The following is a 24,084-nucleotide window of genomic DNA, read 5'->3' on the forward strand; positions in this document are numbered from 1 at the left end:
AGAAAATGTCAAAATATGTGTTCTAAAGTGAGCTGAACTACACGGTTGAAATATGCTGCTGATTTCCAACTAACTTCAATGTATACGCAGATCTCAGACATAGCGACAGATGAAACAAACAAGATCCGCCACAACTTTATAGAAGTTCCGAAAAACACCACATTGACCTCTGCATTTCATTTGCCCAATGCGACTAAGAAGCAGTGTGAAAAAACATTAATTTTATTAACGTGAGTCAGGTGTCTTCAAGAAGGCCAAAGTCAGCCAACAATTTGCAGCGCGAGCCCGAACAAGCACGGCGTGCCAGGTTCTCACATAAGTGGCACTCGAGACCTTCAGTGAAGGCTCGCATCTTGAAACAGAATGTATTTCAAATATATTGGCTTGGCGCATGGTTGGAGTGGGCTGAGCTGGAGGGTGTCCTGGGCAACTGTGATGTGAGTCCATGCAAAGACATTGTCGCCGCCCCAAACGAGTAACGGCTGCTATTCAAAAACTAAGGCCCGATTCTTTCCCAGTATGAGGCAAAGCTAGAACATCGCCAAGGCAGCCGGCCTATGCCCCCAAGGTATGTAGACATTGGCGCTCCCATACATAAGGAAGGAGTGGGAAGAATTTTCAGCTACATGCAGGAGGGGGTTGAGGCGGAGGAGGAGGAGTGCCTCCAGAGGCCAGTCGACATTTCATCACATTCTAATTTCTGCACCATTTTGTCCGTGTGTGAGATTTTAATATTGTAGTCTAATTTTGGGGGGGGGGGGGGGGGGGGGGGGATGAAACTAGACTCAACCTGCCAGGTCATGGACAGGCCATAATCCAAACAAATCATATATCCTCTCTGCTCATGTGATGGTTTTCTCCAGGTACTCCTTCCAAAGCCCGAAAAAAATGCTTCTTTGGCTAAGTCTATTTCCTATACTGCAGGTGCGAATATGAACGTGTATGGTTGTCTAAATGTGAGGGCGGGGGGTGTTCCCCTCCTCTCATACAAAAACAGCTGCAGCTCACCTACGACCTGAAGTGGCATGAGCCCTCACCTTCAGGGCCACCATAGTTAGAATACATGAAGTGAGGTAAGACAAGTTGTCGCGTCTGATGCGTATACAACACATTTGGATGAAATATCCAACCAAAAAAAGTATCAAATGGTTGAAAAGAAGTTCACGAAGGCACTCAGGGAGAGAAGGCTCGTGACTTTGACCTCAAAAGAAGTGAAAGCCCCTCAACTCAATTCTTTTATCTCGTCCCAACACAAATGAAAAACTGATTTGATCGATATGTCATGAACTGTTGAGATAAAGTAAACTTACGCTCAAGATGTATCTTGTTGTACTTATTTGCAATCTCATTTTTTTATATGTGCCATTAGGGGGTAAAAATGCAGCCTTTACTTCCTGTGACGCCATACGACTATCCAGCTTTCAATGAATGGATTTGATTCTTGATTTGGCTCCATGCCTCCGCAATCAGAACGCCTTGTTTCAGCTGCACCTGGTTTCTCAGCGCTGCATAGTTCAGCCGAGAGCTGGGCTGCCTCTCAAAAATAAACGTGAATGAAAGAGGGTGTGCGGGGGGTTCGGGGCACACGTTCACATTAGAAAAATGGAGTCTTAAGCACTCTCTTATCATCGCGACAGGCTAAACGACACCCCGTTTTAAGGAATTAATGATTACTTGACAAAGTGGGTGTCGACAAAACGGGTTGATAGAAAACCACTGCAGTGAGAATTTAAGAGAAAGAAACGTTCAATCAATGAGATTTAAATGGAGCTGGCTTTGCGGGTTGATGGCGCTCCTACGTGGGTGTCAAGCGTTGTGCGGTGGATGTACTAAACAACATCCAAACATCCCCAAATCCCCAAGGCGCCTTTGGAGAGGCCAAGGAATCTGCAAAAGGAATTGGCTGGCGAAAACATGAGTGGAGTTTAGAGAGGCCTGAAGGAAGGGGAGAGATATATAGGATATGTATTTGGGAGAGAGAATCAATGGGTTCCCCCTCCTTTGCAAAGAGAAGCCATGACATCATCGCATGGCAAAGAGCGAGGACCTGGGTGACAAGGAGTGCGGCGAGAGGGAGTCCACAGTCCCCCATTCTGCTCTCGGGGCCCATCCGTTTGGAGAGGATAAGAGCCCAACAATGAGCTCCCAATGAATGGGATCCCAAATCCCACAGGAGGAAAAACAAATCACCAGTGGGAAACCGATGAAGAAAGAGACAGAGAAGGGAGAGACCCTTGAGGGGGAAAAAAAAAAGGGCGCACAAAACAACAAAGCATTTTGGGACATGTAAAGCAAGACAAGTAGAAGTTAAAACAAAGCAGCCTTTGTCCCTCCTGGCTGGTGGGCGGCGTGGTGCGAAGGATTTTGAAAATGGTAGCATTTACATCGCAGCTCTCCGATATATTGATCGGACCATGTAATCCCATGAAAAAGAATGTAAAGCCCGGATCTCCTCGGGAAGCCTTGTTTATCGGGACTACATGCGCGTGTGGGAGGCACAAGCTTGGCTTTACGTAAGTTCAAAACGAGGCACGCAACCTGATGAGAGAGACATGAGACAGCCCCCGGATGCTCAGGAAGGCTGTGATGACATCACCCCTCTCGCAAAAGTCAAAATGGAATATTTAATTGCAGCCCACATGACAAAGTGCGAAGAAACTTCAACCTCGGTTCATGTGTGTGTAATCTCAAACAAAAAGCATCCACTCTTGATTGCAGTACGCCAGGACAAAAAACAATAATTTCAATCACAAGAAGAAAACAGTCTTTCATGTCTGATGTTTTGAGAGGGGAGAAAAAAAAAGCTGTACTCTTCAAACTCAAATTGGTGGGCTTATACTTCGGTCGTCAACTGGGGACAACTTCACACACAACTTTGAAATGAAAAATACCAAAAAAGAAGGATCAAAGGAAACGTTCACTCATGACTAAACCAAAAACACAGGAAACGAATACTTGCTTTATGATTTATTTTGAGCCTACAATTAAAGAAATAAGTTGAAGGGTAGAATAATGCCAATGTGAATGAGTCAACAGAGACCACTCAAGTCTGATCTACGACAAATAAAATCCATTCAAAAGTGATGAATGTATGAATGAGCACAATTAACCGCGAGAGTCGCTCTTATTGTATCCTTGCACTCGTTTCAAGAAACATTCAGCAGGGGTGACTTCCAACGACACATTTTGCGCCCTCCATTCTTTTCGTGAACAAAAGAAGGAACATGTTGCTCACATCATAAAGGGGACTTAGGGAATTCATAATTATTCTTCCGACAAATTAATTGGCTTTTTGGGAGGCTTCAGCATGCCCAAAAATGGTATCCTTCCAGATTCATGACCCTGTAAAACTCACTCACTAGCACCAACTGGAAAGTTGGAAAAATCGATATGAAATTGGGTGGATGCCCATCATGACAGAACACACGAAAAAGTCCCAAGGAGCCATGCCTGAAATGCAGCCATGGTTTAAAGTAGCCGATTCCAAGGCTTGTACTGACAAACTGCGACGAGGGAATTTGGAAGTAGCTATCCTACAACAGATGGGTGGAGCTAAAATGAGATGCATTTGGGCCTACGGCATTTAATGTGCCGGGAACATGGCGTCAAAGTCGTCATCGTTTTCAGTCGTGGCAATTAACAACCAGGGTGCAAAAAAAATAAAAAAATAAAAGGAAATCGCAGTACAGCATAAAGCAAACACCTACACAGAGAAATTCAATCATGTTCACGTGTTTTTCCCCCCCGGTCTTAATCCATAATCGCATCACTGTTGTATGTTTTTTTAATCAGCCATTCCAAGCAGCATTCAAGCGCGCTGATGTGAAATATAGGAGAAAAATATTTTGTTTATGAGTTTAGTTTGTGAAATGCTACACACGCTAGGAACCAGATTGTGGCCACTTAATGCGTGTTTTGGTTCTTCTAACTTCCTCTAAACCACAGCCACGCAGCACAGTGAGATTGCAAATTTGAGTTTCAAGGCACATATAAAGACATACGGTTGATGGATTTGTTTTGACAAATGGGAAAAAGTCCCCGACAGCCATTGTTAGCAAGGGTTCATATTAAAATTCAGTGCTGCCTTAACTTACTACATCAGGCCCACAGGGAAATGCAAAAGAAGCCCACACAAAACCACCCCCATATTTCACCTTCTTTTCCATCCTCTGTCAGTTTTTTTTTGTTTTTGTTTTTTTTTTAACTGCATGGTGATGTTTCACCGCGTCTCCATGTGGTTTTCTTATTCTTCACCAATTCCAGACAACTTGACTGGCTTTTTCTGGAAAAGCTGCTTCTCTGTCAAAATAACAATTCAAGCTTCAATGCAACAGGTATGGCACCTGTGATGGCTGCACTCAGGGATTGGATGCATGCAATATGTTTTGTTTTTGTGTTGGGGGTTTTTTCATTGCACATTTGATGTTTTGTTCACCTCCCGTTTATTATGAATACTGACAGTGGTTGTCTGATACACTTTTACACGTACTTGTATAATTGTATGCAAGTTAGGAATATTAAAATGCTACAACAAGAAAGGGTTTTATGATGACATTACTTAATTAGCATTATTTCTTTTGGGATTAAAAATGTTTTCCCATATACCGAAAGGGAGTCCATTAAATCTTTGCCCCTAAATCCTCTGTGCGACATGTGCAGCTGTTCTGGATGTCTTGTACTGTTTGGTGAAGGAGAAGTAAAGCACCTGGCATTTCTCCTCTTCCCTCCGCCTCCTGGTTCTCCACAGGGAGAGCGCTAATGAAGCAGGTGACTGGTCAGATGGCAGCCCCTCCAAACTTTCTCCGCACCAAACAATCAATACCACACAGGCCGACGGTATTTTACTCCCTCTTGTCCTATTTGTCTTCCCTGCGCTGTTCCTCAATGTTCACCAATCTCTGCCAGGGTTAAAGCTGCTATTAAAGTACTATTATATATCCACTTCCTCTTGTTTTGCAGTCTTCACTTTATTGGTGATAGCGGAGAGTTCAATTAGTGTATACTACTCAAAAGAGCGAATTTTAAATGGCTCCTCAAGAAAGACTTAAAAACAGACAATAATTGAATAGATCTTCCTCCCAGCATGCTTTAGCAACTGTGAGACAACAGCACCCTCTGCAGAAGTAAGAAGGAAAATCTCCGGTGCTATTTTTATTTATTTTTTTCTTTTGTTGAGCCCTCTTTGCTTTAAATGAGCAGTTTTTGAGCCCCCAGCTATCTCCTCCCACAAGGGGAGTTGTGTAAGTGGATTTAAATAAATTAATGCTTTCTTTACTAGCCTCGAGTAAACACGAAAATCCTGCTTCTCTCGCATCCATAAAGACACTGCAAAACCTATATTTTTTCTCCCCCCCCCCCGTATCATGCGCCTATAGGCCCATATTCAAAGATAGCCCACTTAATTCCATGGTTAATCCGAGCCGGCATTCTCTATGGGAAGATAAGGGAGGAAGAAACACTTGACGAGTAAGCTGAAACAAGATAGTACAGGGAAACTAAATTGCTTTAGCTTGCATTTTGAGAAAAAAAAAAGCTAACAGAAGAAGGTACTCTGCAGTTCAGTAAATAGACACATGGCAATTTGCTGAAATAGAGTAGATGAAGTCTTGCTACACAGTAGGAAAAAAAGATTGTTTAAGATACTGTATGAGCAGCACGGCGGTTGAGTGCTCAGCTCGTATGCTTCACACTGCTGAGACATAAGCCGATTTTTAAAAAGTAGCTTTTCTAAAATAAAGTACGACTGAATAGTTGGGAATCATTAGGAATTAGACATTATCGCGCAAATAAAACACATGACCAATTCTACTAGGGAAATACAAGGCCTCTATTGGGAATTTCTCCATTGCGAGACTAATAAAGGTTTTCTTATCTTATCTTATTTCAGTACGATTTGAAACACGTGGCCGCGGGAGGTTTCAGATAACAAGCTCCCCGACCTCGGACCTTTACGCAGGGTTACTCTTGAACCAGATGTCTATCTACTGATGGTTCAAAACAAACACCGGAGGGATTAACAACGATTAGCAAAGTAGGAGGGTCGGAGGGGTGAAGCGGAGGGATAATGGAAAGTGATGGATGATGTCGTCTTGGTACTTGGTGTGCTTTCCCACCTGAGAGTCTTCATTGCGGAGGCCTAGTTGGAGCACAGCACTGGGGGACTTGAGTCTGGCCTGGCTGGACTGAGCCATCTGGAGGTTCAACTGCCAGTTGACAAAATCCAGCTGGAAACACAAAAACAAAAGGAGCATTAAAAAAACAATAACAAATGCTAAAATTGGGCCTAAAATTGATAACTTGTTCAGCCCAAGTCATCGATGATTTCAACATGCAGAGGTGGACATTTATACCTGCCCGCCAGTCGAGACGGAAGGTCCGTCATTTTCCCCAGCGCACTCACAAGTGACGCTAACTTTGAAGCAATGACAGATTAAGCGCAGACGGAAGCAATTTTTGGTCGTCCCCCAGACCACCACGAAGCCAAGAGAAGAAGATGAGGGGCATTTTGGGGACACAAAGCAAGAGGAGGAGAACGGATATTTTTCAGGTAATGTGGTCCCAACTGTTTTTAACTGAATAAAATTGTGTCCTGTTATGGACTGGGGCCAGTCTGAAATAACGCCGGCTGTATATTTTAGCAATATGGGAAGAAGCCGGTGTAATTGGAGACTATAACCAACAAAAGCAGGCAAGAACATACAAACTGTACACACTGAAGCTGCAGCCAACATTCGAAACTAGAACCTGTGAAGCTAACTCCTAGTTTAATGTGCTGCCTTAAATCAGTAACATTTAATGGCCATTGTAGAACAATTACGGCCATTTAAAGGCTGAGTAAGTTTTAATTCCTCGCACGTCTTTAATCAATCAAACAAGCATGAATATACGCGCGTAAAATGTTGCTTCTGCTCTGACATGAGTTGTAATTTAAGTTGGGCCTCGTGGACTTAAAACTCAGTGTCGCGCATCTTCCGTCTACTTCTCACTCCTCACGCAGCACCGTGATAAATCCACAGGACTTAGTCAAAGCAACTTTATGACGCAGTGAGAGGTGCTCATGATAAACCGTGTGTGACTTATTGGTTGTGGGTGCATGTGCAGCATCACAGGACCGGCGCAAAGTGGGAAAGAGCTCCGGTTCGCACATTATTCACGTCGGGAACAAGATTCACATTAGCGTGAGTGATCGTCTTAAGTGATAACTTTCCATGCCAACGCGGTGTATATAGATCCTCAAGTCGACTTCAAAATAAATGTAGTGAAGTGAACATGAGCGAAGGTCTGAATTCTAAGACGTGGGGTTGTAAATAAACATAAGGCAATTGAAGAGAGAGCAAGCTAATATATTTGTGCATGTCGGTGTTGTTTATGAACAACAACACGCATGCATGTAACAGGCTGTAACAGGCTCTCCTTCATTTTTACTTATTATTTTGCTGCGGAAAAAAAACCAAGGTCAGATTCGGAATCAACACGAAAAATCGTTGAAAAAGGTTTATTTGATAAACCTGGTGTCTCATAACTCAAATCATCGTTCACCATTGAATTCCAGCCCTACAGTGTGATAATTTTTGTGTGCTTCTCTTGACCATCGGGTGGCACTATAATACAGACATCAATGGAGTTTCACAAACTGACTCAGTAAGTTGCAGTCATATTTGTCATTTTTCGCAGAGGATAAAGAACACGTAACTGTCAGTATTGCTGTATTGTCAGTCTACATATATTGCTGTACCATTTGTGTTTAAAAAAAACAAACGGTTAGAAATATTGAAATACGCTAGTTTTGTGAGCACATCTATGTCGGGTGTTAGTATTGTTACCAACAATAACAAAAAAAAGGACAAGCTGCAAGTCAACGACTTTATAAAGTTCTGGAAATTCGGAGACTCCCTCCAGAATAGAAGAACATTACATCTCAGCATCCAGTCTGCAAATGAATCACTAAATGCAAACTAAAACCAGCACTGGCTAATTTAATGACTTGCATTTACACACACATTTTCTGAAAGAGGCAGCTAACAATAATAATAATAATAATAATAATAGATTTTATTTATAAGCGCCTTTCAAGACACCCAAGGACACTTTACAATAACAAAAAACACAAAACAATACGGGTTGAGCAGCGGCAGCCAAAACGCGCCAGCGTTCACTCAACCCGAAAGTCAGAAAGAAACAAGGGAGGCAGAGGGGGAGAAAAAAAACCCCACGCTCGAACTACCCTCATTTGTATGTTTAATTTTTTAAACTATTGGGCAATGAAGATCTTTTTAGTGTCTGAGCATCACTTTTGTTGTTCGGCTATTTGTGGCAGAACTCGGTGCCGTTCCCTGCAAAAAAGCGGACGTTTACTGTATGTATAGTATATGTATGTATACAAGGAATGCAGTACTTGTTCTTTGAAAGCTGTTGTGAACGAACTTTGAGGCTTCGATTGTCTGATGGCGACAGCTGTTGTTGAGGTATTAACATATCCCTGAAGCATCTTCTTTGTCCCTTCTCTTTCGCAGCTTTTCTCTGTGATCATCCACGCTGCCATTCACTGCAGTCAGAAGAATGTTGTTTTGTTTTTGTTTTTTTAATCTCTCTTTCCTAATGATTTTCCATCGCCTTCGCATTGCAGGCGCAACGCAGTGGACGCGTTCCGTGTGAACGTGATCCACGCACGACAGCAGGTCCGCTCGCCGGTGACCAACATCGCCCGCACCAGCTTTTTCCACGTGAAGCGCTCCAACATCTGGCTGGCAGCCGTCACTAAGCAGAATGTCAACGCCGCCATGGTGTTCGAGTTATAAGATTTACTCTGTGTAATTTCAGACTCGATGGGTGGGCAGGTGCTCCCAAGACCCGACTATTAGTACACAAGCAATTAGTCAAGTCAAAAGTCAATTTTCCATAACATGTTCCCCTTAAGACTTAATAAACTGCTGTAAATCACTAGAAAAGAGGCAGTGACAAGAACAGGTGATTAATCCTTCCTCACTGATTCAGAGGAAAGGGAAAGCAGATTTTAATGTGCGACACTGCAGGTACGTTCTTGTTTTTGGCAGGTGTTGATCTGCCGCCTGTGTCGATGGACCCTCTGACCTCTGCGTGATTTCTGTTTCTTATGTTGAAGATGTATGATCGTTCTTATGCTATTTCACCGCTTCAAAATTCCACCATAACTCTTCCAAAACTTAACAGGTAAGAGTTTTGACAGGGACCTGTGCAAATGTGGTGAAAGAACAGCCAGTTCTTAAAACCGCTTGAAACTCAGCCATGAACACCATCCTCGCTGCTCCATAAAAATACACATCGACAAGACGTGGGTTCTTTCACCGTTTCAAAAATTCCCACGTCATCCTTCAGGGACCTACCAGACTCTAATCTAGAAAGCAACACGGCTGCCTGATAAATCAAATCCGTCACTGAGGAAGATGACGGGTGAAAACACAATCAGGTGAGACGTCTGAATGACAATAGCTCTGTCACAAATGCTGTCCACAATCGGCCACTTTATTTCCACTTAGATGTTGACTCGCCGGCACTGTTGCAAGTGTCAGGGTAGCACAAGAGTGGCTTTTAAAAAAATGTACGTGACAGCTTTCGCACACCGAGAATACTTGGTGTTATTATAAACAGCATGGTGTTGATATGGGCCACCCTGCTGGGTAATGGGGAAAAGTGTAATTTGCATGAACAGAAAATATGAATATGGATGAAGTGCAACGCTATGTTTTGTATGTCAGTATACTAATTCGTCCATCCATTTTCTGTAGCGCTTGTCCTCATTAGGGTGGAGGGTGAGCCAGGAGCCTATCCCAACTCATCTGAGTGAAACGGAGACTGCGCGCTTGCCTCTCTTTTGGCTTCTCACGACCATGAAAGCATCATGATCAAAGAAAAACGATTGAGCGGCGCAAGTTCCTACGTTGTCAAGGCATCCTGAATTACAGCATGTTGCTGTGCAGCAAGCAAATGACGTGTATAAGATTTCGTCCTCCCTGAGCATGTTTTAAATAATGCAGCAATTAAAGGTGTGGATAAAGCAAAAGGAGAATAATCGACAGATTCATCGATTATTCGAATAATGGTTAGTTGCAGCCCTAAAATGAAAGCAGTCACCTTGAATCACTGAATGTGTTGGTTATTCACATTATTTCAGGTTTCCTGAGAATTTTATCTAAAATCTCTGATCGATTTATGAAAAAAAAAATCCGTTCTTTTCTCAGGATCTCACCTTCTTGGGGGCAAAGATATTGCGCTTTAGTCGGTCCACCAGCTCAGGGCCAGAGGTGGACCACGCTTGAGAGAACGCTTCGGCCTTATCGGGGTTCATGCTGATCCCCTGAAGCTGCTGCTGCAGGGAGGATGGCTTCGCATGATGGTACACCGCCTAAATGGGAGCCAAACAAGGGTGAGAATGCCTCAAGTCGGCAGCGAAAGTGCAACAGTGAACCCTGCTGGACAAATGTGAACATTGCATGCGTCACCAAAACTATTTGAAACTCCTCAAGCATTGTTCATAAAATATTAATGTGGGCAACTTTTCACTCATAAACAATTCGAACAAGCATTGACACGCACATTCAAACCTCAGGACAATTTAGAGTCTTTAATTCGCTGGCCATTACATAACATATTACTATTAATTGCATTTAAACATACAGTGGTGCCTTGAGATATGAGTAACTTACCACTCAGTCAAATATTCTTCATTCTTTGCAAAAAACGACTAATATTACTGTCGTACTGATGAGCTGAGAGGAGTTGGGACATCTCAATTTATAGCAGTGTATCTGTCTGTCTCTAAGCCTGCCTGCCACCAGGTAGCCAAGGTCAGCCGACCAGAATGAGCAGTGCCGTGAACTCTGTGAATTTCTATTCAATTATGACATTACGGTACATTTTCAGCAATAATATAGAGTATTGATTTTTTTTTCATTAAAATACAAATGCACATTCATACAATTTATTATCACTAATGTGGTAAAACAGATGTCGCATGACCTTACCTGCTCGAGAATGAAAGCGGACGTTTCCAGGACTAAGTTGAGAGCCTGTTTGTCCAGTGAAAGAGCCGTTTGAAGTTTTTCCTCTTCCTCTTCGCTAAATGTTCGCTCTCCCTGCAAAGAGAAGCCAAAGTAGATGATTAGCGTCCAGCCCACCATGAAGTTATTTTAACGCTGACTTTTTAAAAAGAATGAATGTGGCTTTGACCACATCGATTGTGGGACCTTAAATCTTGAACGCATTAATTCATAAATCTTGGATCTTGAGCAAAAATGTGTCTTAAATGCAAAATCTGGACATGGAACCGCAGTATGTGTGTTCTTCACCAAATGGACATTAGCTGACTCCATGTTGGTACGAACTCAAAGCTCCTCACGGTCGTAGGAAGTCCTACAGCCCCAATTACTCCCTGTTCATTAAAAATCCAAAGCCAAAACGCTGCAATAGTACAAACAACCCAGCACAACACAAAAAGAGTGGAAAGTGTAAAACAAGGGAGCTGTCTGAAAACAGGCTGTCAGTGAAGGCGCACACAACAAGTGCCAATACTCCCTGCCAAAGAATGTCTCAGTCCAAAACAATAAAAACAGTCCAAAACAGCTTAGCGCGACACACAAGGAAAACAAAAAGACAAAAAAGTTGTGTTTTAGGATTGATGTAAAGGTGCTTTTATTAGTTAAAAAATGTCTTAACAGTCTTGGGCAATCTTATTTATCTGACCTGCTTTTACCATGTCAACCATCGCGGATCCGGAGGTCCTCTGGCACTGGCTTTTTAATTATTCTTAGGGCGAGGACCAAAACATATGGTGAGGCTCCATTCAGCCATTTTGGTTCCCAGCGATGGAATAGACATTAGGTCCGCAGAGACTGTTGATGTTTTTAGGAAGAGGCTTAAGGCACATCTTTTTAGCTTGTCTTTTCAATAATTTATTTATGTACTTATTTTAATTATTTTATTTCAAGCCTTTTAATTTATTTATTTGATTTATTTACTTCTTTTTTTTTTAAGCACCAATGTTTCCTCTTGAGAAGCCTCCACGCTGGGAGGTGTGACGGCTGTCACTCACATGGACCATCACTACTGATTCTGAAGATTAGATTGAAATGGCAACACATAGAGGCTGAAATCTGATTAGACGGGGAAAAAAAACATCTAATATTCATCTACATGTAGCGGAACCAGTGCAGCTAGAACAAACATGACAATGGTGAGGATAGACTGTCAGGGATAACTTAACACAAGTCAAGTCGTCAAATATTAGACCTTAAATTGTACATGTAGGTCACTGACTCTGACAGTGGGTAGGCTGGAAGAGAAGGCCGCTGATTCAATCATTGCCTGTACTAATACTAAAGGTAGCAGTACCAAAAGTCACTTGTCTGTTGACATGAATTCCATATTGAGCTGATCATACCTTCAGATGAAGCTTTTGGATGATGCGAGAGATCAATCTGGAGAACTTGTTCACGTCTATGGCATTGATGAGAGTCACCGCTTCCTTGATGCTGATTAGAAAAAGGCAAGAAGCCCGCATGGATGATGTTGGGAGTACTATGCACAGTGCTGGGATCTTTTGTAGCCGCAAGAGTGGTGCGGGGTAGACATGCTGAAAATTTGAGTATTTCAATTCATGACAATGGAGAAATGGGTTTGGGGATACTAGTGTTGTGAGATCGAAGCATGGTATGATACAACATAATTATCCGGAGCTAAGCAAAGCAGGCATGGAGAGTCACCACGTCCCCATTATGTCGTGCTGGTTTTTATTCATCTACAGTCTACTTATGTTCCGTTTTAAGTGCAGTGCACATGTTGAGCTATCATGTTTCATGACATATGGAACGTTGGACTTTGTTGTAGTAAAGCCACTGATATGTTTGGTTTGATAGCTTGAAGGCTAGCTACGACTGGCGTTGCTTATCAATTCGGAATCTGAAGTGGAGAGGAAAAGCGACAACAAACCTCTGTGTTTCTTTAATAATTGAAGCCATTGTACTCCCATAAAATATAGGGATGAGAACCAAAGTGGCAAAGGAGTCACAGCATCCTATATTTGTAGTCACTTTCTTCCTGGTGTCACAAGATGCTTTCGTGACTGTCAACGCTGCGCAAGGATGCCTCAGGATACGGAAGTGTGATATGTTGAATAAATATGATAAAAGCAATCATTTAAGTTTAAATTTGGCTTTTATAACTATTTTACTCATTTAAAATAATAATAAACGAATAGGTGTGTATAAATTATTATTTTTTAATCGTGTATTGCGTAAAATTGCGCAACATAACTTTCTAAAAACGTAACTACGGAAACCGCAAATGAACAAGCAAAACGGAAGGAGTGATTGAAAATGGTACAATTTTGCGACCTGCTTATAGGAAAAGGGGTGCCTAAATTAATACTGCTAATTGCCTAATAATTCAATTAATGGCGTCGTGGTGACCCTTTTTTGGGCCTAACTTTCTATGGCAGTTTGGAGTGTCGTAAGCTTTTTTCACTGAAACAATACTAAAGACCTAAGCACCTAACTTTGTTTTAAAGTCACTTTTTGTCAAAAAAAATTCAGGTACTTCTCTTCACTCGCATCAATGTAAATGATATATGTAAATGACAGATTGTCTTTGAAGGACATTCAAATAAATAAAGGTCAAACATGATTTGCAAATCATTGTATTCTTTTTTTATTTCTTTAACTCAACATCCCAATGTCATTGGAATTAGGTTTGTAATCAAATCACTTTACCCTGTCTGGCATTAGGACCAGACAGGTACACTGTTAAAACTGGTAGAGTGTATTTAGCATAAGGGTGACCACAAAAGGAAAAGAAAAACGTGAAAACAAGCGTGTCAGTTTCAACTGTTTATTGTGTAGTTAAAGAAGAGGCAGGCAAAATTCATGAGCTGAATAAAATTAACAGAAAGCTAATTGTTTCAACAGAGACAAAATATAAATTCAGTATAGATGATCAGAATTCTTCGAGACAGCAATCAGCAATATTATAATCTTCAAAGTTTCATTTGGTTTCACACGCACTAAAGGATGCATTTTCCAACACTATTGATCCTGACTGTTTCCATTACTTTTTTTTTTTTTGGCATAAGCAACTTTCAACACTTCAATCAATCTTCATATCTTCTCAGCAAGTAAGTAAACACTCGAGTTGGTGAAATGACTTCAGTTGGACTGAGATGGCTTTAGCAGCTGAACGTCACGAGGGGAGTAGGAATGTACCGTGCACAAATAAATACTTTATTTTTCAACAGAATAGATAATTCATTTTAAAAATATTGTAACAGAACAACAAATGCATAAAATATTTTTCTGAGCAAAACAAAGCAGACCAAGATAATGATTTTTTTTTTTTTAAATCACACAGTACATCCATGTTCGGATAAAACAAGTTAGTAAGAGGTTATGGTAAACAGATTGCATCATGTTTAAACATTGGGCGACATCTCCAGGCAGCGGGTCATCGGCGTGCCGCTATTTGAAGGACGGCAAATTTGGCACTTTGATGCTGATGTCGCCAATGTTGATGTTTCTGGGCATTTCCGGGAGGTTCATGTTCTTTACCGCTGATACGGCACGAGCGGGCGCTCCTGCAATACCAGCCTGTGCACACAGACACACATTATCAGGATTACACAATGCATCATCAAACAGTTACATTCAACGGTGGACACGAGAGACAAAAATAACCACGACACATTACTCGACAAGACTGTTGACACAATGCCAAAGCACCGAAGACTATCATGACACGCGTGTGCGTTATGTACATTCAGATGCCGTCATAGCGTCGGATGCACATGCAGTTTGCGGTGCTATGTTGGTACAACCCAACCAGAGGCAATTTTGAATCCACTGTGAGAGTCATTCACTATTTTGGATGAACTGGAGTGGGACGTTGGTCAAGCATTGCTCAGAGTGAACCCACCGGACTCTTGAGAGGCCCAAAGACAGAATTGGGTTATGGGTTTGGAAGTGAAGACTGAAAAGGTATAGTGTTTTGAATGAAATGCGGAGGTGGAGGTCAGGGGGACATTAAACAGTATTACATTGGATGTTATACAGCGCTTATTTGCCAGCTACCTGCATTTTTTTGTGGATGCAGGAACAAAAAGACTGCAGTTAAAAACAGGTGGATATTGATGACATGGGCGGGAGTTGGAAAGCTAGCACTCAACTAGACGGACTGGAAGATCTGCTCTGTGGACAGAGGTGGCAAGTCACTCTAACACAGTCAGTCTCAACTGGAAGAATTTATAGCAGTGTTTCCCTGTTTGGACCAGTTGGGGCACATAGAACACATCGCATAAAAAATTGAACTGATTGAAAATAAAACGGAACTGTTCTGTCTGTCACTATACATGGCATAGATAGATGAGTGATGATATTTTTAACAACAAAAAAATCTTCCACGGCAGACCTGACAGTCTATCAAGTTACACCAATGTGCTGCGGCACAGTGATTGGGAATCACTGACTTAGAGGTTTGTTGATGGAAAAAAAAAGAATTCCTCATAATCCAAATTTGAGAATCACTGTAGATTGCGATTCCCCCCATTGTGAATCTTTTACGCAAGACAGACCCAAAAGTGACCACTTGTCACTTGTGAACAAAGCTGCACATTCATTGCTCGGGATCTGCCATGTTAGGAATGTACGTTCCTCCACTCGGCTGACTTTCCCATGCGTGCGCTCGGCACACAAGCCCAGTCGATGACATTTGGCGTCATGGTACCGACTGCTCAAATCCTTTCAAATGGGACAGAATTGTAGAATGACTCAAGACTTATTATTTGTAATGTTTTGAGTGATCAGGGTGTTTCCAAATAAGAATGTAGAGTTGCCTGTTTTGAGCTCAAGCTAGCAGCTGGCTGTTAACAGGCTAACTTGTTAGCCTGTCTGCATGTTAAGTGCCCGGACATCAGTGATGCCCCGAGCTGCTTGTGTACAAATGCACGTATTACCCGTCTATTCTTCGGAAGTGTACCTTTGGCTGCGTCTGTTCTTGACCAATGTGGGGTTATTACAATCCATTTTAACTAGAGGTGTTAGGCTGTATTAAATTCGCTAACATTGATAACTTACGTTGGCAATTGAAAACATGCCGTTCTCATATGTTAGTTAGTTCTGCATCACACTGTATTTTGTGAAAGGATTCCAAAGTTTGGACGATTTTCTTTTACATATTCTTTCCTCCTGACTCACCGCCAGAGTGCCGACTTATTTCTACACAGAGTGGTGTGAGATTAGTCTACGTGGGAAAATGATGACGGCAAAGTTTCGAAGCAGAAATATCATTTCGTTTCAGCCCAAGACAAAGACATTTTGGGGTCTGTCCTGAAAGATTCCTAGTGCATGTTAGTTAAGTTATTTGACATATTTTTTTCTATGGGGTGGCTCCGTATGGAGAAACTCAAAGAGGAAGAGGAAGAGGTGGAGGCGGGAAGGGGAGAGGAAACTTCAGTTGGAGTTACAGTACTTGGTGGTAGATTTTAGCAGTACCTGCGTCTACCTGTCCTGCCTGGTAGACTGAAAGATAAACGTCTGTAAAGAGAGAGAGAAGAATGGAAAGAACTAGACAGGGTCAGGGGGGAAAAGAGGAATGACGAATGTTAAAGCAGGTTAAAGTAATTACAGTTTATCTGCACAGGGGGAAAAAAATTAAAAATAAGTGAGAGGACCTATCGTAGACCACCAAGTTTTGATCCAAAACGGTCCAACTAAACACACACCAGCTTATGGAGGACCTGTGCCAAGACATTAGTCTTCGTCAGGCTCATTAAACAGCACATTCCTTACTCTCCCGCTAGCTGCCTACTGTCGAAACGGACGGTGTCGCTTTAAACTAGCATGCGAGTGAGAGACAAAGTGTGGTCTAGGGTAGGTCCCAGAGGGGAGAGACGATAGCAGCTCAGATTAAACTCTTCTTACAGAACAGCAATCGAGCGTTAAAAAAAAAAAAAAATAAATAATAATAATAATCTGTCGGGTTAAAAAACAGAAACTGCAGCTCGTTAAAAGAATGCCAATTCTATTATCACGAGTAAATGGGAGCACACAGCAGATGTCAGTCAATTCGAGAAGCGTGCTACTCGGCAATGCGTCGCTTGATGTTATGACGTCCGGTCTGCATTTCGCATCGCAAAAGGGAAACTAGGGAATGATTTCATAAGATTGTCTCTGGCTGCTTGTCTAACCGTAATCCTCATTCTCAATTTCTAACAGAGTATTAGGGCCACACAGAAAATCAAAAGACAGAAAAAAAGAGCAACACTGTGGTGTTTCACAAAAATCAAAATATTTCTGGGTGACCTGGACTTTTTTTCCCTTCACAACATTTAATTTAAGTCACAAAGATATACAGCTTTTTTCTTGTACTAATAAAACTTCAGTCTCATAAATATATTACTTTTTATCTTGAAAGTATACATCTTTAGTCCCACATTTGGATTTTAATACCAAAAATATCTTTTTTTATCACAGAAAGATACACGTTTATAATTTAAAAGAAATTACCAAAACCTTTTTATTCTCATAAATTTTCGTAACATTGAGGTATCTCCGTGATATGACATTTTCTCAAAAATATACAACTTTATATTGAAAATATACAAAATTATCATAAAAAATATCACAATGTTAATCTTAATAATAAAAATGTGACTTTTTACCTCTGAAAATGTTTTTTCCTCAAAAATATAAAACTTAATCTTGTAAAAAAAATATATTTTAAAAAAACCTCTTGAAAATAGACAACTTTCTTTTTGGAATATTAAGACTAATCTTGAAAATATGACATTTTTCTCAAACATCTTTTCAGAATATGACTTTTTAGAAATCTCAATCTTGACAAGAACTGACTTTTTGTCTCCAAGATGTTTTTTTCTCAAAAATATGGCTTTATTATTGTATTACACAATTTTGATCTCAAATAGAAAATAAAATTATAATACTAGTAATATTCTGACAAGAATATATGATATAATTACACAACTTTTCATACTAAAACACACACAACTGCTTTGAGACTATAATTTCACACTCACAATATTATAACTAAAATCCTGAAAACATGAGTAAAAGCCCGAAAATATGCACCTTGTAGTAAAAATACGAATTTTTTTATGTTTATTTTTTTCCTTTTCAATGTGACCATAATTCCTCTGTCGGCTGCATGAAAAGTGAAGCAGCAGATATCTCGGTTCACAGTTGTTACAAAACACAAACAAAAATAAAATTAAAAATTAAAAAAATAGCTGCATCATGGACATCGTGTTTCAGTGTCCATCCACCCATTTGCTATATCACCTGTGCATGAATGCTATTTTACAAAAGGCTGGGCTCGCGCGGGACAGAACCCACCCAGGGACCTTCTTGCTCACTGCCCTATTTCATATGTGTGCTCCACTTCAAAAAAGAAAGAGAAAAAAAAGAGGATGATTTAGAGACTCAATGATCATCTGGAAAGATGGAAGAGTTAGGTCCGTATGAATGGCAGAGTGTCGATCTGTATATAAAGCAGTGCAGCAGCGAGAAAAACGAACGAGGAAGAGAGAGCGCAAACACCCAGGATCATGTCGGGAGCATCACAAGGTCACTGGAGAGTCGCATGCAGGGTGCAGCATACACGCATGCCTGCATACCATCCCTCGTAGAAGAGCCAGACGGAAGGGCGGGCCGGCGGGCTAGGGCGCGCTTACCTCAGACTTCTCCATCTTGTTCTGGGCGTCCACCTGAGTGATGATCTCGTTCATGTTGGTCTCCAGCACCATCCCGCCCATCACCATCTCTGCCAGAATGTTGTGAACCTGAACGCGGGACAGTCCAATAAAACTTTTTGTTTTCACATAGGAATTTGCACATTGATAGATGCCATGCCTCAGGTAAACACCGTCTTTATCGACTAAACTAAACATGGTCCTCAAATAGTGTCCTCTACTGTAATAAACAATGTGCCACAATTAATAATCATGTGCAGATAAATTAACATCTCGCTACAAGAAAACACCCCTTTTTTTCCAAACAGAAGGATATTATTGTGAATTTCCTCTAGGCATGGGTGAGTACCAGTGCCAGCCTTATTTCAAGGTATCGATTATTCATGGAGGCCGCCGACACCAGCCAACAACATCGAGTAAGCCCTCCTCACTAGTAGCTGGCGCGTTGATTTGAAACACTGGCAAATTATCAAGTGTTTGCAATTATCTCTCATTGTGTTAATTGAAACTGTATGCATCAAATACACCACCGGTATCGGTACTTTGTACTGGTCAGTTCTCAAGAGTGAATACTTGTACTATCCATCCATTTTCAACACGACTTATCCTGAACAGGGTCGCCAGGGGTGCTGGAGCCTATTCCAAGCTAAGTTCAGGTGGAAGGCAGACTGCACCCTGAACTGGTCGCCAGTCAGTCGCAAGGCACATAGAGAGACAAACAACAAGTCACATCCACATTCACACCATTACTAAGTGGGAACCGCTCACAAGTCAGGCGAGTATACCGCTCCGCCTTCAGCGACTCTCTACTTACACTATATGGTCTTAAAAATAGTGGTATCGAACATCACTCATTTCCTCAATTAATTTCAGACTAAATTTAACAATGAACGAACTGATTATAATGGCGTTGCCAAGGAGAAGAAATTTGATCGGTTCGTCCAAGTTGGAAATGATTGCACAACAATAATAATAATAATAATAGATTTTATTTATAAGCGCCTTTCAAGACACCCAAGGACACTTTACAATAACAAAAAACACAAAACAATGTCATGGCATTTCCTACCTTGTCTACGTGGAAAATGAGGTCAAGTTCGCAGACATTCTCGAAGCATTTGTCCAGTGTTTCCACAAATACCTGAAAGGGAGGGAAAAATGCAACTGATGGCAACATGAAAAACCAAAGATAGCAAATATGCTTTTTTTTTCTTTGTACCTGTATTAAGTCTAAAATTCCTAGTTCACTCTCTGAGGAGTCCACGCAGAACACAAAGTACAACGTGGCATAGTGTCTGTAGATCAGCTTGTAGTCGGATCCGCCAATCAACCTGACACAGGGCAAATATGGCCAAACATCATTCGACATCAAGCGAAGCTCTACGTAGTTGCCACCATGGGATCTTGTTGCCACTTACATTCCACCTTCCAGAAAATTGCAGACATTCTCATCTCTTTTGGACACCAAGTGGAAGGTTTCCCTGATGATTTGTTGCTCGGTGTCTTCACTCTGCACGAGCAGCGGGGGGAACAAAAAGTGAATATCACATCACGGAGTTACTTTTTTTTTTTTTTTTATTACCACCAGCAGACAATTTTATTTGTCTTCCTTATGTCATTTCAAACAATCCGAACGGCAAAGTCTGAGTACTCCTCTGCTGTTTGCTTTTGTCATATTAAATCAAACACGCTCGCCCCGGGGCCACGTAGGCCAGGATTTCAGCTTGCTGCACCGCAATTGAAAGCTGTTATATTCACTTGGGAATCCTGAACAGAAGCGAGAGTTTTGGGCCAGGATCACAGTGAAAAATAAGAACCCTTCCAATGGGTCATAAATCTTGAGGCATGCAACCATGGCCCGCTGAACACTGAGCGACGTGGCTGAATTCAAACGTTCTGTTGTCAGGTCGTGCTGAATGATTTAGAAAATGAATCGAATTAGCAATTTTTTTCCCTCAATAGGTTAAGTGTTAGAGGAAAACTCTGTCATTAAGTGTATTTTAAAATAAAGGCAAACGAACCATAAATGAATATGAAAGAGTTTCTTGAACTTTTCATGTTTTGTGAAACACTGCTATGTAAACATGTGGACTGAACTACTCCAACACTGAACTTATTATCAAGACAATAAACAAAACCAAGAAAATATTCTGTATAGAAAATAACCTAACCAACTGACCAAAATAAAGCACATTTTCTTTTGTAAAACTGCAGTGTGTGCGATTTGAACATTGCACTTTTTTAGATTGCAATGTTGATTTGAATTACATGAACTCTTCAGCTCTAGTTTCACTGACTATATTTTCGCTACATCAGCGAGGACAATTCGCTTACTCGTTGAAAATGATGCCCCATTGTTAGTGGGTCAATATAAAATAAAAAAATAATTCGGTACAAGACTGTTGAGGTTCCTGAAAACACTGTTTTTCGATAAGGAAACCAGAGCACTTGTGCACGTCTCGATATACTGTATTATGTTTCTGTGCAACACTCCCGCCTCCATTTGCACTGCATTATTGATAGGAACCAAGAATGAAAAAACACACAAATAGAACTCATGTGAGGCAGTTGACCAAAAGACAGTCGTATGCACCAGCATAATTTTTGTTGCAACAGAGACTCTCCGCGATTCGCTTTTTAGCCATGGTACTTACAGATAGATAGATAGATAGATAGATAAAGCTTCATACAGTAAAGCAATAAAACAATCAGTTTAACATTATCTCTGTCCCCTTTCTGCCTCGTCAATTTCAGTTCAAACAAAAAAAGAGGACAAATGTTTTGATTGCTGAAGGCACGAGTGCCTCACAAGGGCGTCTCTCAGGTCATATGACACAATCAGTCAACTGAGCAATAATGGGGCGCGCGCGCGAGCACTGACACATCCGTGCGCACACGAACATCTATAGACAGTTCAGGTTGAACACGTTCTGTAATTCACGTTTAGTCGAACCAGTTGGTACCGAACACATTTTCTCCCGGGGCTCGGCTGCCGAGAGATGCAAATCCCCAGGCATCCCGTCAAAGTACAGTGTAATGTAGAGATGTAGTCATTCTACTAACAACGTAAACGCTTACTCACGTAATGTTCGTAGAATTTGGACAGCCTCGGCTTGCCGTGGTTATTGAATATTAAAATGGCTTTTATCATGATTGTTGCTGAGCTGGGGGGAGGAGGAGGAGGAGGAGAAGGAGGAGGCTCCGGGCGGGGCGGGAGCAGAAAGGGATCAGTCCGCGTATGACTCCCGTGAACCAAAACACAGCCGAGGGATTGACGGCCAAATCCCGTCTCGATTTAAGGTTAATGTGGTGATCGCTTGGACTCGCCACGCCACTACTGCTCCATCGTCTCTTTACGGAAATGAGCGTCCACGTCAAGAAAAACGCTCCTCCCCCTCCCTCGCCGCTCCTCTACCTGCTCACTAAGGCAACTAAGAAGGGTCAAACCATATCCCGGCCGCCAAACTCTCCTGACACTCAACGACATTGACCACGCTTCAGAAATGTTTTATGAAGTAAAAAAAAGAGTGTTTTTTAATCGAGTACTTCTGAACAAAGTTCATTGTGAAGAAATAACATGCAAACGGCAACTACCCATGGAGGTTCTGTTCAGTCTGGGAATGCGCAGCTCTCGCAGGATACAAAATTATCAATATCATCAACATATAATAACAGATCATCTTGTGCTCTGAGACGAACTTTTAGGCCAATGCCATGTTGTATTTGGGAAACTTGAGCCCTTGGTGGGGATGCTTCATTTACAATCTCTAAACAAAAATACGTACTCTAACTTTTCAATGTGATTTGATTACATCTGAGTGTTTATTTTGCACAGGATATGAATATGAACTTTGTTATTGAACATTAATTTTATCAGTATTAGCTGTTTTAAATCTGATACGAGTACCCCATTTGAGAACCACTGCCCGAGGGTATGTAAGTTCATGAAGACAACTGTATTGCCAACAGTAAAATGTTAAAGCTCCCCAACCTAAAGCTGAATGACGCAGTCAGCCACAAGGTGAAGTACAAGTACAACTAATGTTTGATGATGTTATAATTCAGAGGTGAAAAGGAAACAAAATACCAGTAGTTTATTCACTTTGGGGTAATCATCCTGCGGTGTCGGTCTGACAGCAGGCGAGTCACAACTCAAATAATTTGGGTTTTACCGCAAATTATGAATATGAAATGATATCAATCCTTATTGAGCCAAGGCACCTATTTTCATTAGAGAAATCATACTTTGATCCTCTCCTCTTTCATCTAGAACTGCTTCAGACAACAAAGTGTATGCAGAAAAGTGGTGAAGATTGCACGACTGTCTGTGTCCTATGTGTTGTGTTGTGTTATTTTTGTTATTTTGACTTCAAAATGGCGCCGCGAGAGTGGCTGCCTTTCCAGCAGCTCCTATATTTTGTTGTTCTACTTCTTCCTTTCATAACTTTGCTGCTGTGAATTGGGAATTTCTCCATTGCGAGACTAATAAAGGTTTTCTTATCTTATCTTATCTTATCTTATCTTATCTTATCTTATCTTATCTTATATACAGTATAGTGATGTGTCGTTCGCGAACGAGCCGGCTCTTAGAGCCAGCTCTTTGAAGTGAACGATGGGAGCCGGCTCCTCATTGGGAGCCGGTCCAAATAGGAGCCGACTTTTTTTTCTCCTGTTTTTTCCCCCTTCGGTTAAAGCCGCACGTGATTGGTCAAGATCCGTGGTAGAAGAGGAAGGGGAGGGTTACGCGCGCGCACACACACACACACACACACACACACACACACACACACACACACACGCTGCAGTTTAGAGAAGGGGGAGGGGTTAGAGAAGACAGAAGCACACTGAGCAGCACGCGAACAAGACAAACGAGGAGACGAGAGAGCAAGTTAGCGAAAAAAACACGGTGGAAAGGTGATAAAATGGATAGGAAACGCAGTGAAATTTGGACTAATTTCAATTTAATTGATAGTTCAAAGGCAGCGTGTAGACTGTGGAAGGTTAAAATATCCCATCGATCAGGCTCCACAAATAACCTGCACAGGCACATCAGAAAAGTCCACCCATCAGTACAATTTGAAGAGAAAAGACAAGCAAGGGAACCAGCTATTAATGAAGGTGCTAGTGTGTCTGCAACTGTTGCTGCTGCTGCAATGTCACAACTGCCTAGATGTACAACCCAGAGGTCTATGAGCCACTTTATGCAAAAAGCTATAAAACCAGCAAAACAGAACATAATTGACGAGGAACTGGGTAAAATGATTGCAAGTGATTTTCAGCCATTTTGTGTTGGCTGTGTGTTGTCGCAACATCTGTCCCCTCAGAGAGAATCTTCTCCAAAACAGGGCAAATATTAG

At 41.5% G+C, this 24,084-nt stretch overlaps 2 protein-coding genes across 5 annotated transcripts in view; both read right to left on the reverse strand.

The window, feature by feature from the left end:
- The window catches only part of commd10 (COMM domain containing 10), a 41,653-nt gene extending 28,555 nt beyond the window's left edge, over positions 1 to 13,098 (reverse strand). The window contains exons 1-6 of one of the 2 annotated variants that reach the window (XM_086112447.1): positions 12,964 to 13,098; positions 12,416 to 12,506; positions 11,001 to 11,111; positions 10,226 to 10,381; positions 6,114 to 6,224; positions 2,955 to 4,299 (exon numbers count right to left, since the gene is read on the reverse strand). In XM_086112447.1, coding sequence (XP_085968573.1) covers positions 4,201 to 4,299; positions 6,114 to 6,224; positions 10,226 to 10,381; positions 11,001 to 11,111; positions 12,416 to 12,506; positions 12,964 to 12,992 — 597 coding nt within the window. In that variant the 5' untranslated portion in view covers positions 12,993 to 13,098 and the 3' untranslated portion in view covers positions 2,955 to 4,200. Of the gene's footprint in view, positions 1 to 2,954; positions 4,300 to 6,113; positions 6,225 to 10,225; positions 10,382 to 11,000; positions 11,112 to 12,415; positions 12,507 to 12,963 lie in introns of those variants that run through there. The other variant, XM_086112445.1, reaches the window with a different exon arrangement.
- Positions 13,099 to 13,846: 748 nt separating this feature from the next.
- ap3s1 (adaptor related protein complex 3 subunit sigma 1) lies at positions 13,847 to 22,128 on the reverse strand. Of its 3 annotated transcripts, none has more exons than XM_086111897.1 (7): positions 21,810 to 22,128; positions 20,146 to 20,237; positions 19,947 to 20,058; positions 19,797 to 19,868; positions 18,710 to 18,817; positions 16,512 to 16,553; positions 13,847 to 14,612 (listed from the first exon to the last, which is right to left on the reverse strand). In XM_086111897.1, exons 1-6 carry the CDS (start codon positions 21,876 to 21,878, stop codon positions 16,518 to 16,520), a joined length of 489 nt encoding a protein of 162 aa, XP_085968023.1. In that variant the 5' UTR covers positions 21,879 to 22,128; the 3' UTR covers positions 13,847 to 14,612; positions 16,512 to 16,517. The 3 variants fall into 3 exon arrangements, with proteins under 3 accessions (XP_085968023.1, XP_085968022.1, XP_085968020.1); XM_086111896.1 differs by having other exon boundaries at positions 16,512 to 16,583; XM_086111894.1 differs by lacking the exon at positions 16,512 to 16,553.
- Between the last annotated feature and the right edge of the window lie 1,956 nt (positions 22,129 to 24,084).

This window comes from Hippocampus guttulatus, chromosome 5 (genome assembly GCF_054856545.1).
Source record: "Hippocampus guttulatus isolate MCC_2025c chromosome 5, RoL_Hgut_1.0, whole genome shotgun sequence".
In the NCBI taxonomy this organism is placed as follows: domain Eukaryota; kingdom Metazoa; phylum Chordata; class Actinopteri; order Syngnathiformes; family Syngnathidae; genus Hippocampus; species Hippocampus guttulatus.

Bases quoted from the DNA above. Each gene is read 5' to 3' on its own strand.
- ap3s1 (XM_086111894.1), bottom strand. From the start codon at position 21,878: ATGATAAAAGCCATTTTAATATTCAATAACCACGGCAAGCCGAGGCTG. The intron at 20,238-21,809 runs GTGAGTAAGCGT...CTGCTCGTGCAG, and splicing joins CCAAATTCTACGAACATTAC to AGTGAAGACACCGAGCAACA. The intron at 14,613-18,709 runs GTAAGCGCGCCC...CTGTGTGCACAG, and splicing joins ACAAGATGGAGAAGTCTGAG to GCTGGTATTGCAGGAGCGCC.